Genomic DNA, 12230 nt, shown 5'->3' with positions numbered 1-12230 from the left:
CCCCCCCCCCCCCCCTTCTCTTTCCAATTTATTGATTATCACTTTCTGCTGATATTTGGCATCTGGTTTAGCCATTGATTTGATTGACTTTTGTTGTTATTTGATATGCCAAAAACAGGCTTGGTACTGAACAACAGGAATTCTTCACATCATATGATGAGGTTCACGACAGTTTTGATGCCATGGGTTTGCAAGAAAATCTCCTGAGGGGCATCTATGCCTATGGTAAATTGATATCTCCTCCTAAGTCCGGTTTCTTTTCCTCCATTCCTAGATTTTACAGGGCACTGAACAGTGTTTTGAATTTCTTTAAGGTTTTGAGAAGCCATCTGCTATTCAGCAAAGGGGCATTGTTCCTTTTTGCAAGGGCCTTGATGTCATCCAGCAGGCACAATCTGGTACTGGAAAGACGGCAACTTTCTGCTCTGGAATTCTCCAGCAGCTTGATTACAGTTTAGTTGAGTGTCAGGCTCTGGTTCTTGCACCAACCCGTGAGCTTGCACAACAGATTGAGAAGGTTATGAGAGCACTTGGTGACTACCTTGGTGTGAAGGTTCATGCTTGTGTTGGGGGTACCAGTGTCCGTGAGGATCAGCGCATCCTTCAGAGCGGTGTTCATGTTGTGGTTGGTACTCCAGGCCGTGTCTTTGACATGTTGCGCAGGCAGTCTCTTCGCCCCGACCACATCAAGATGTTTGTTTTGGATGAAGCTGACGAAATGCTCTCTAGAGGTTTCAAGGATCAGGTTGCCCTTTTACTTAAATTTTTGCTGTATTTTTTCTTAGTTCAGAGCAGGATTTGCCCTTATTTTCTGTCACTAAATGATGTTTCTGTGTTCGAAGGTTAACTAACATTTAACAATCTAGAAGTGGAGATTATTATATCATTTTATCAACAACATATAAGAATTCGCCCTTTCTATTTCTGATCAAGTGAAACAGAATTCAATTTTAAATGTGTTTATGTAGTTGATAGTGAACTAATAAAGCTAGGGCTAATTTGTTAGTAATATATTTCTCCCTCAAATTATGAATCAACAATTCCTCAGTCCTAAACGAGAGTTCAGTTCTATGGATTTTCTTCATCTAGCTTGAAATCCAATCCTTTTCAGGCCTAAGCTAAATAATCTGAAATCTAAAACAAGTTTAGAGGTTCTCTAAACTTCAAAGTTCCTTGAGTCTCACAGCTTAGCTCTATCTAGTACAAAGATCTCCTGCACTACTAGATCAAATGCAAGGGCGGCAACAATTAAGTGTTGACTCTCAACTAGTTGGTATTGTTATATGGATCAATTACTAAGTACTCCGTGAAATACAAATGTTACAGTTTCAAAAAAAAAAAAAAGAAACAAAAGAAAAAAAGCTTGCATTTGTTTCTAGAGATCGCAAATCTTCTCCGATAATTAATCTTCCATGATATTTGAGGTTTACCTTTTTCGTTGATACTATGTTCAATCATCATAGTCCTGTGCCTACAGATCAAGATCATTTGAAAGTCAGATAGGCCCTTTTTTGATGTTATCTTATATGTGTAATATTTATATTCTCTCTCGAATGTTATCATGTCGAATGTTGTCAAATCACATATGAGTGCACATCCGTAATCCTTTGCATATACATGACACTTATTTTGTGGACATTCACCCTCATGGTCAAGTCCGCATAGATTTCAAGATGTGTAGGTCTCTCTTTCTTTTATAATTTTCAATTTGCTTGACAATATATGCCGGTTATTGATCAGCTTGTTGGCGAGTCCTCCCTCCCCCCAAATTGTAGCTTTGATGTGCTCTAACTAACCTTTTTCAACAATTGCTGCCACATCTTTCTGGTCTTTTCCTCCTTTGTTTTGATGATTTAACTTTTCCCATGACACATATTATTTTTCAGATTTATGATATATTCCAGCTTTTGCCACCAAAAATCCAAGTGGGTGTTTTCTCTGCGACTATGCCACCAGAGGCTCTTGAGATTACTAGAAAGTTCATGAACAAGCCTGTGAGAATTCTCGTGAAGCGTGATGAGCTCACTCTTGAAGGTATTAAGCAGTTTTATGTCAATGTCGATAAGGAAGAGTGGAAGCTTGAAACACTATGTGATCTTTACGAGACCTTGGCCATCACCCAGAGCGTCATCTTTGTTAACACTAGGCGAAAGGTTGACTGGCTCACTGATAAAATGCGTGGACGTGACCACACAGTATCTGCAACTCACGGAGACATGGATCAGAACACAAGAGATATCATCATGAGGGAGTTCCGATCTGGATCATCTCGTGTGCTTATCACAACCGATCTCCTTGCTCGTGGTATTGATGTCCAACAAGTCTCCCTTGTTATTAACTATGACCTGCCAACTCAACCAGAAAACTACCTGCATCGTATTGGTCGTAGTGGACGATTTGGAAGGAAGGGTGTTGCTATCAACTTTGTCACCAAGGATGACGAAAGGATGCTTTTTGACATACAGAAGTTTTACAACGTCGTAATTGAGGAGCTCCCAGCCAATGTTGCTGATCTCCTTTAAGGCGATTTTTGGTATATTTATTCTTAGATTTAGTATCAGTTTGTACTAGACTTGGAATTAGGAAATGCTGGTACCATGGTTTTGCCACAGCACCAGTTCCTTTCCTGATTCAAATGAAACTTTTTTTTTTTTTTTTGCAAATTTTGTTTGGTTTGTCATTTTATACCTTTAAAGTATCCAAATAACTTTGTATTTGGTGTTGTTTGAATTGTTTAATTGATCTATTTCCCTATGGAAGGTAAAGCTTTTAGTTGGATTATCTGTTTTTTTCTCATTTTGATGCTATATTTCATATTTGTACTCCAGAATTTGTGGTTATATTCTTTTAAACATAGAAGGTTGTGGTTTATGTGACCTTCGGGGTGGCTCAGTTGTTTGAGCTTGGGACGTTCATGTTGGAGGTCTCAAGTTCGAAACTCTTTGCCAGCGAAAACAAGGGGTTTGCCTTCTGGGTTGAGCTCGTCGCACCAGACTTGCGTAGTGCGGGTTACCTCTTTTCTGTGATTTGCGAGTTATTGCATATGAGTGGAAGTTTTACCTGTGTGTACTTAAAGGGTAACGGCTGCGGATTTTACCTTGTCATTACAAAAAATGGTGGTTTATGTGACAAAAGTGAGGTGTGTTACTAAAACTCACAAACTTAAATTGTATAATACTTTTCAAAGGTTCATTTTCTTTAGTAGTTTTGTGTTAAATAAAATTATATCTTTTTGTTAGAGATTATTAAACACTTATATAAAGTAAATCTCATATTCAATTAAATTTTTTTATCAGAAAAAGAGAAAATTTCTACTAGAAAATAGTCCCTTGTCTTTAATAGTAGTTTCAAAATAGTCCCATATGTACCACTTTTGAGCTGTTTCAGTCCTTTTAAATTGTCAAAAAATAGTATATTTTCTACCTCTATCAAATATTTATCAAAAACCTAGATAAACCTAGTTATTTAATTTAAATATTGAAAAAAAATTATTAACCATAAACATTAAACACCAAAGTCTCCATCAAAGTCTTTATATATTGCAACATACTACAAAAAAGTAAAACATAACAATCATTAATCCTAAAAATTATCCCATATTTTTAAATCGACCAATAAAAAATATAAATTACAAAATAATGTAAATTTTTCATGAATATTTTTTACTATTTTAAATTTTAATTTGTTGATTAAAATTTATATTCTACTATTTTAAATTAAATTAGGAAAAATGACAGAAATCTCGTATTTAAGTTTTCTTATTACTATTATTCCCTATTAGTTTTACAAATTTCTAAAATCCCTTATTTTTCACGCATCAGATTAATGTATCAGTGCATCAAATTAATGTATCTCGTGCATCAAATTTGTGTATCAGGTATAATATGTAATGTATCTTACTTAATGATAAATGTATTTTCGCGCATCAGATTAATGTATCAGTCCTTATATTATTGTATCAGTTTGAGGAATTTCTGTAATTATAAGTATGTGATTTACGTCGTTTGCCCCATTTAATAATTATAATTTAGTAAATATTTTAACAAGACCAACAAATGCTAATAACTTTTTAATAAATTATGAAAATATTTTATACTTACCACCAAAATATAATAGGTTAGGGAAATTTATTTGAAATTTTTTTCTTTTTTTATTTTCAACTCAATTTACATAAGGATTTTGGAAACATATAAAGACAAAACATAACATAATCATAAAAACTCTCTTTCACACAATATTGTCTTCCTGAACTCCGCGGCGTAGATCCGAGGAGTTTTTGGAAAAAAGCTGCAGTCTTTACAAACCCTAATTCTCAAAAATCCCCTTTTTCTCAAATCTTCAGATCTCTCTTTAACAATCTTCTTATTAGCTACAAGGTAACTCTCTTGTTTCTGCTGAACTTTTTTTGGTTTTTTTGTTTTGTGTGTGGTTATTTTTTGTGTGTTTTGCTGGATTCTTGTATCTGTGTGGTTAGGTTTAAATGGGTGTTTGAGTTCTTGATGATTCACAAGTAAAGTTGTGATCTTTTTGCAGTTGGGGTTGGATGTTGTTGGTTTTTACTAATTTGGGTTGGTTTTGATTTGTGTGTGTTTGTTTTAGTTTAGATGGTGTTCGAGTTATTGATGATTTATAAAGTAAAGTTGGGATTTTTATGCTGTTGAGTTTTGTGGGGTTGGATGTTCTTAGTTTTTACTTGTTTGGTTTGGTTTTGATTTGTGTATGTTTGTTTTAGTTTAGATGGTGTTTGAGTTCTTGATGATTTATAAAGTGAAGTTGTGATTTTTATGCTGTTGGGTTTTGTGGGGTTGGATGTTCTTAGTTTTTACTTATTTGGGTTGGTTTTGATTTATGTATGCTTGTTTTAGTTTAGATGGTGCTTGAGTTCTTGATGATTTATAAAGTAAAGTTGGGATTTTATGTTGTTGAGTTTTGTGGGGTTGGTTGTTCTTAGTTTTTACTTATTTGGGTTTGTTTTGATTTGTGTGTGTTTGTTTTAGTTTGGATGGTGTTTGAGTTTTTGATGATTTATATAGTAAAGTTGGGATTTGTTTTGATTTGTGTGTGTGTATATTAGTTTAGATGGTGTTTGAGTTTTTGATGATTTATATAGTAAAGTTGGGATTTTTATGCTGTTGAGTTTTGTGGGGTTGGATGTTCTTAGTTTTTACTTATTTGGGTTTGTTTTGATTGTGTGTGTTTGTTTTAGTTTAGTTGTTGTTTGAGTTTTTGATGATTCATAAAGTAAAGTTGTGATTTTTATGCTGCTGGGTTTTGTGTGGTTGGATGTTGGTTTTTACTAATTTGGGTTGGTTTTGATTTGTATGGTGCTTGAATTTTTGATGTTTTGATTGGCGCAAGGCAGTGATTTTTTCAGATAGTTTGGTATTGTGGAGTTTGATGTTCTTGGTCTTCACTAATTTGGGTTGGTTTTGATATGTATATGTTAGTTTTAGTTTAGATGGTGTTTGAGTTTTTGATGATCCATTGGTGTAAAGTTGTGATTATTTTTATAGTTGAGGTTTGTGGGGTTGGATGTTGTTGGTTTTTACTAATTTGAGTTGGGTTTGATTAGTGTATGTTTGTTGTTAAGATGGTGTTTGAGTTCTTGAGGATTCATAAAGTAATGATTTTTAGACAGTTGGGTATTGTGGGTTTGATGTTCTTGCTCTTTAACTAATTTGGGTTGGTTTTTATTTGTATCTGTTTGTGTTTGATTTAGTTTAAATGGTGTTTGAGGTTTTGAATATTCATTGGTGTGAATTAGTAAATTTTTCTGACAGTTCGGTATTGTGGGGTTTGATATTCTTGCTCTTTAATTAATTTGCGTTGGTTTTGATTTGTATCTGTTTGTGTTTGTTTTAGTTTAGATGGTGCTTGAGGTTTTGATGATTCATTGGAATAAAGTAGTGTTTTTTTTTCAGACAGTTTGTGGGGTTCGATGGTCTTGCTCTTCGCTAATTTGGGTTGGTTTTGATTTCTATATGCTTGTTTCAGATTAGATGGTGTATGAGTTTTTGATGTTTCATCGCCGTAAAGTAATTATTTTCTATAGTTGGGTTTTGTGGGATCTTCACTTTTTGGGCTGGTTTTGATTTTGTATATGTTTGTTTAGTTTAGATGGTGTTTCAGTTTTGGATGTTTTATTGGTGTAAAGTAGGGTTTTTTTCAAACAGTTTGGTTTTGTGAGGTTCAATGTTCTTGCTCTTCGCTAATTTGGGTTTTTTTTGATTTGTATATGTTTGTAAGTTTAGATGGTGTTTTGAGTTTAAAGTAGTGGTTTTTCTGCAGTTGGGTTTTTGTGTGGTTCAACGTTCTTGGTTTTGATTTTTATGTGTTTTCATAATTCCCTCCTTCACCATTCTGATGGTATTTTGAGTTTTTGATGTTCTGTCGGCATAAAGTAGTGATTTTTCAGACAGTTTGGTATTGTGGAGTACGTTTCTTTGCTCTTCTCTAATTTGGATTGGTTCTGATTTGTATACGCTTGTTTTAGTTTCGATGGTTTTTGAGTTTTTGATGATTCATTGGCACAAAGTAGTGATTTTTCAGACAGTTGGGTTTTGTGGGGTTCCCGTGCTTGCTCTTCACTAATTTGGATTGGTTCTGATTTGTATATGTTTGTTTTAGTTTCGATGGTTTTTGAATTTTTGATGATTCATCGGCACAAAGTAGTGATCTTTCAGACAGTTGGGTTTTGTGGGGTTCACGTGCTTATTCTTCACTATTCTCGGTTGGTTTGATTTGTAGGTCCGTTTTAGCATCTCCTCCAACACTCTCATTCTCGACTTTTGTAACCTTGACTCTGTGTCAAATAGCTATAGAAATAGGGTTGACCTGTCTGGCAAGTAGTCAAACAGTTCTTTCTATCTGCTTTTCTGCTCCTTTTACTTCCTCAGGAAAGAAAAAGTAAAAGGAGAAATGATGTATATTGTCTCTTGTGCATGCCCCTCATGAATGAAGGAAGAACAGATAATATTATTGATATCTGGTGAATAAATTTTATTTCTGAAGTGTTTTAGGCCTTAAACTACCTTTTGTTATTATCTTATATGCCATGGAGTCCAGTTTTGACCTTCCTTGTTGTCTTCTTCATGATGTTTAATGAATGTCCATGTGACTGATAAGATTTATTATTTTTTATTTTGAGAATTCTAGTTTTGATAATTAGTTATTAGTACTGTGAATAAATTGTTTTTTTTTGAGTCTTTGATGAAGTGTTTTGGGTCTCAAGATAATGTCATAGAGTTAGGCTTCAACCTTCACTTTTTATCGTCTACTATATCTTCTGATAGGATTTGTTATTCACTTGTTGAAAAAAGTAATCTTAAAAGAAAATTAAAATTTGCTTACACCAGTATACAAGAACTATGTTGAGATTGAGGCATAATTAACTGATTTATCTGCTTTTTTGTTATATTCTCTGCAGTATGGCAGGCTCGGCACCAGAGGGTTCTCAGTTTGATGCTCGTCAATTCGATGCAAAAATGACGGAGCTGTAAGTTATCTCTTCTCCATCCTGTACTGAGGTTATTGATCATCAGTTTCTGCTGATATTTGTCCTCTAGCCTTTTGCCATTGATTTGATTGACTTTTGTGGTTGTTTTGATATGCCAAAAACAGACTTGGTACTGAACAACAAGATTTTTTCACATCATATGATGAGGTTTATGACAGCTTTGATGCCATGGGTTTGCAAGAAAACCTTCTGAGAGGCATCTATGCCTATGGTAAAATTTACATCTCCTTATATTCTGGTTTCCTTTCCTCAATTCTCAGATTTTACAGGCACTGAACAGTGTTTTGAATTTCTTGAAGGTTTTGAGAAGCCATCAGCTATTCAGCAAAGGGGCATCGTTCCCTTTTGCAAGGGCCTTGATGTTATCCAGCAGGCACAATCAGGAACTGGAAAGACGGCAACTTTCTGCTCTGGAGTTCTCCAGCAACTTGATTACAGTTTAGTTGAATGTCAGGCTCTTGTTCTTGCACCAACCCGTGAGCTGGCACAACAGATTGAGAAGGTTATGCGTGCGCTCGGTGACTATCTGGGCGTGAAGGTTCATGCGTGTGTTGGGGGTACCAGTGTCCGTGAGGATCAGCGTATCCTTCAGAGTGGTGTTCATGTGGTAGTTGGTACTCCAGGCCGTGTCTTTGACATGTTGCGCAGACAGTCTCTTCGCCCCGACCACATCAAGATGTTTGTTTTGGATGAAGCTGATGAAATGCTCTCTAGAGGTTTCAAGGATCAGGTCTTCCTTCTACTTAAATTTTTTGCTGTTCTGTTCTGTTAATTCAAAGCAGTATTTGCCTTGTTAGAAGTTCTTTTAGTTTCATTGCGTTATCTCTAACTAGTCCCCAACACTGAATTGGATGCAAGTAAAACAACCACCAAGTTCTGACTCTTAACTAGTTGGTATTAATATACGGATATTGTGCCTTCATTGTGTTTTATCTGAAGTCTTGTGGGATTATTAATATTCCCTCCTGCCATGTTCAATCATCGTAGTCAGGGGCCTATGGACCAGGACACTTGAAGGCGTAAGACATGAGAAGATTATCACTAGCGACTTGTTTGAAGTAGTCTTATATTTTTTGTGCTATTTATATTCTCATGTCAAATCATAAATGAGTGCACATATGATATCCTTTGCATATCCACAACCATTCATTTTATGGATATGTCTGGTATTAGAGGCCCAAGATTCATCGTTGTGGCCAAGTCTGGTTGATTTCATGCTGTGTAGGTTCTCACTTTCTTTTACAACGTTCAGTTTGCTTGAAATATATGCCAGTTCATGATCAGCTTGTTGGTGAAACTCACCACCACCACAATCACAGCTTTGATGTGCTTTAGTGTCCTTTAACAATTACTGGTCTTTTCTTTGTTTCGATGATGAAGCCTGTCCGCTGACGCAATTTCTTTTTTCCAGATTTATGATATATTCCAGCTTTTGCCACCAAAGATCCAAGTGGGTGTTTTCTCTGCTACAATGCCACCAGAGGCTCTTGAGATTACTAGAAAATTCATGAACAAGCCAGTGAGAATTCTTGTGAAGCGTGATGAGCTCACTCTTGAAGGTATTAAGCAATTCTATGTCAACGTCGATAAGGAAGAGTGGAAACTTGAAACACTTTGTGATCTTTACGAGACCTTGGCCATCACCCAGAGTGTCATCTTTGTTAACACCAGGCGAAAGGTTGATTGGCTCACTGACAAAATGCGTGGTCGTGATCACACAGTATCTGCAACTCACGGAGACATGGATCAGAACACTAGGGATATCATTATGAGGGAGTTCCGATCTGGCTCATCTCGTGTGCTTATCACCACCGATCTCCTTGCTCGTGGTATTGACGTCCAACAAGTCTCCCTTGTCATCAACTATGATCTGCCTACTCAACCAGAAAACTACCTGCATCGTATTGGTCGTAGTGGACGATTTGGAAGGAAGGGTGTTGCTATCAACTTTGTTACCAAGGATGATGAAAGGATGCTTTTTGACATTCAAAAGTTTTACAACGTCGTAATCGAGGAGCTCCCAGCCAATGTTGCTGATCTCCTTTGAGGTGATTTTGGCTCTGTGAGGGGAATTGTTCCTTCCCTACAAGTAGTAGTCTAATATATTTATTCAGAGTGAACAACTGCAAATTTTGTCTGGTTTTTGTGTTATTTTGTTTTTGGAAGTGTCCAAATAACTTTGGATTTGGTTGTTGTTTTGAATTGTTTATTTGAACTATTTTTCTATTAATGTTAGGCTTTTAGTTATGTTTTCTAATTTTTGATGCTATATTTATGTCCCACTATTTCTTGCTCAATCATAAAAGTTTCATGTTAGGTAGGTCCTTCAAGATTTGTCCAACCAATCATGATTCATGCTGAGTAGGCTCTCTAATCGAGAAATACGAGAAGCAAATTGTTGTGCGGATGAATTAATATCTATACTTAAAAGAGGTAGATCTTGTGTCACTTTATCTAGTCGTATGAAACTTGCGCATACCTATCACTTTTCGAAAGACTTGAAATTCTTACTTCATGTAGGGTCTAAAAATTTGACATTTTTTTGCCTAAATTGTTGACCGAGGTTCCGCGCCTAGTGATTCTCCTTTCAAAAAGTCTACATGTGATTTTCCTTTATCAAGTAGATCCTCAAATATAGAAAGTAAAACTTGCCCGACTAATTATGTTGTGTTTAAATAAACCCCTCTATTATAAAGAATATAATATGTTTCTGAATAAAAATGAAGAAATCTCTTCCACGCAATAACTCTTTAACAATGCTAATACTCAATGTTGTGTTTGAGGTTCAAACTTGCTCCAATGATATTATAATGCTTTAGAGTGATACATGTAAATGCAAATATACAACGTATGAATTCGACATAACTCAATCGTAAATATGCTAAGAATTTCACTAAATACATACATATTATAAACTATATAAACTCGAAAACATAAATTGATTTGGGCTTTAAATTTTGAACTAGCCTCATAAATACAAAACTATGTGTAAATTAGGAAATAATTAAAAACTTGATTGAGATCCACAATGAAATTAACTATAGAGTAATTTTCTTTAGTACTTATTAATTATGATTGTCAAATTAACAATAAAGTATCTTATTATAATAAAATAATTATATATAATTGTACTATATCATCAACAAATCTAATGTACGATAAGAGTTTGAAAATGCTAGAGTGTGTGTTAATTTTACGTTTACCATAAAAAGATAAAGATATCTTTAAGATAAACTCTCGATTTAAAGAATGTAATAGCAACAAACTGAAATAATAACAAGATAATACGAATAATCGAGACTAAGAAACAATAATAAAAGTCTAAGAATGCAAAATAATAAGGCTAAAACCACTACTTGGGAAACATAATAAAAATTTACATAAATATAATTATTAAGTCACATTAAGAAGAATTTATTAAGAATAATATATCAAACTCTTTTTTTTTTCTTTTTGGTACATTATAATTATATCAAACTCTCTATATTTCACCAAAAAAAATCTACATAAAACCATTTTCCCCCTCAATTTGCCTCATCTCTACTAAATAAATAGTATAGTATAATATTATTAAGAATAAATTGCAAAAATCAAGCAAATAATAGATAAATAAAAATAAAAAAAAACGAAAAATGAGTTAAAGAGTAAAAAAAAACTACATTTAATTATCTCGATTTTTTGATTTTTCTATCCAAATTATCACGTGTTTACTTTTTCTATTCGAATTATAATCAATTATTTATCAAAACATACGTCAGCTATTGCTATTCACGTTTTCTACCTGAATTATTACCGTATTAAGGTAGAAAAAAGTGAATAACGTATGGTTAACGTGTGATTCGATAAATATTTGATCATACTTCAAATAAAAAAGACTTCCACACCGATAAATAATTCACCGAGATAATTTAGATGTATTTTTCACCCTAAACTCGTCCCGGAAAAATGAATTTAGAAGGTCCATTTTAAGATCTTCATACGTAAATCAGCCTTACATTTAGCATTTGTAGTTGAAGCCACCGCCGGAGTTTTCCCCGTCGGAATTCTTCCATGGATTCCGTCACAAGTAACTCTGATCCCGACTTCCTTACTTTTCAATTTATCCATTTTCGCTAGCACCATTGTATCCAACAAGATCTTCATCGGTAATCCATTTTTTCTTTTCAGATCTGATTTCAACGATGAAATTGAATCCGCATCGAGCACTTGAGACGCCATTGATAGAGTTGAGTGAATGATTGTGATGTTATTAGGACCGCTGTTGAATCCTGTGAACGATCCATTAGCTAGTAGAACTGAATTTGAGTTTACAGTTAAGGAAATTGGATCGTAATTGTAAATCAGCTTTTTGTTAGGGTTTTTAGTGGAGAGTGTGAGATTGAGCTTAACGGTGAGGTGTGTAGTGTCGTCGGAGGTAGTAGTGAGTTTGAATTGGATGATTTTGAGTGAGGAAACGGAGAATGCCGGAGGTTTTGGACGGAATAGGAAGTAGAAACCGGCTCCGGCGATTGTGGCGAGGAGGAGGACGATGCAGATGAAGAGGAGTGACCAGAAACAACAGAAGCAGAAGCACCGGCGGCAGGTGCAACGTCGGCGATTGTGTCGGTGGTAGGCAGTTGGAGTTGGTCGGTAAGGGATGCGATTCGGGTTGTACATTTGGTTCTTCGCCGCCGGAGGAGGAAATTGCGGCGGCTTTGCGGCGGCTTTGGTATTG

At 35.1% G+C, this 12230-nt stretch overlaps 3 protein-coding genes across 3 annotated transcripts in view; 2 read left to right on the top strand and 1 right to left on the bottom strand.

The window, feature by feature from the left end:
- Positions 1–2781, top strand: part of LOC107007007 (eukaryotic initiation factor 4A-2-like) — a 4716-nt gene extending 1935 nt beyond the window's left edge. Inside the window, exons 3-5 of the mRNA XM_015205486.2 lie at positions 119–225; positions 315–745; positions 1887–2781. Coding sequence (XP_015060972.1) covers positions 119–225; positions 315–745; positions 1887–2522 — 1174 coding nt within the window. The 3' untranslated portion in view covers positions 2523–2781. The remainder of the gene's footprint in view (positions 1–118; positions 226–314; positions 746–1886) is intronic.
- A 1430-nt stretch (positions 2782–4211) lies between these two features.
- On the top strand, positions 4212–9773 carry LOC107007006 (eukaryotic initiation factor 4A-2). Its single transcript, XM_015205484.2, has 5 exons — positions 4212–4376; positions 7427–7495; positions 7621–7727; positions 7816–8246; positions 8928–9773. The coding sequence occupies exons 2-5, from the start codon at positions 7428–7430 to the stop codon at positions 9561–9563; spliced, it is 1242 nt and encodes a 413-aa protein (XP_015060970.1). The 5' UTR covers positions 4212–4376; position 7427; the 3' UTR covers positions 9564–9773.
- Positions 9774–10966: 1193 nt separating this feature from the next.
- LOC107005762 (NDR1/HIN1-like protein 6) overlaps positions 10967–12230 on the bottom strand; it is a 1770-nt gene continuing 506 nt past the window's right edge. The window contains exon 2 of the mRNA XM_027913367.1: positions 10967–12230. This exon is cut by the window's right edge and continues 2 nt beyond it. Coding sequence (XP_027769168.1) covers positions 11468–12230 — 763 coding nt within the window. The 3' untranslated portion in view covers positions 10967–11467.

Source organism: Solanum pennellii, chromosome 12 (genome assembly GCF_001406875.1).
Source record: "Solanum pennellii chromosome 12, SPENNV200".
Taxonomy (NCBI): Eukaryota; Viridiplantae; Streptophyta; class Magnoliopsida; order Solanales; family Solanaceae; genus Solanum; species Solanum pennellii.
The sequence above is the reverse complement of the archived record's forward strand: the minus strand, read 5'-3'. Positions and strand labels throughout refer to the sequence as shown.

Bases quoted from the DNA above. Each gene is read 5' to 3' on its own strand.
- LOC107007006 (XM_015205484.2), top strand. From the start codon at position 7,428: ATGGCAGGCTCGGCACCAGAGGGTTCTCAGTTTGATGCTCGTCAATTC. The intron at 7,496-7,620 runs GTAAGTTATCTC...TGCCAAAAACAG, and splicing joins GATGCAAAAATGACGGAGCT to ACTTGGTACTGAACAACAAG. The intron at 8,247-8,927 runs GTCTTCCTTCTA...TCTTTTTTCCAG, and splicing joins CTAGAGGTTTCAAGGATCAG to ATTTATGATATATTCCAGCT.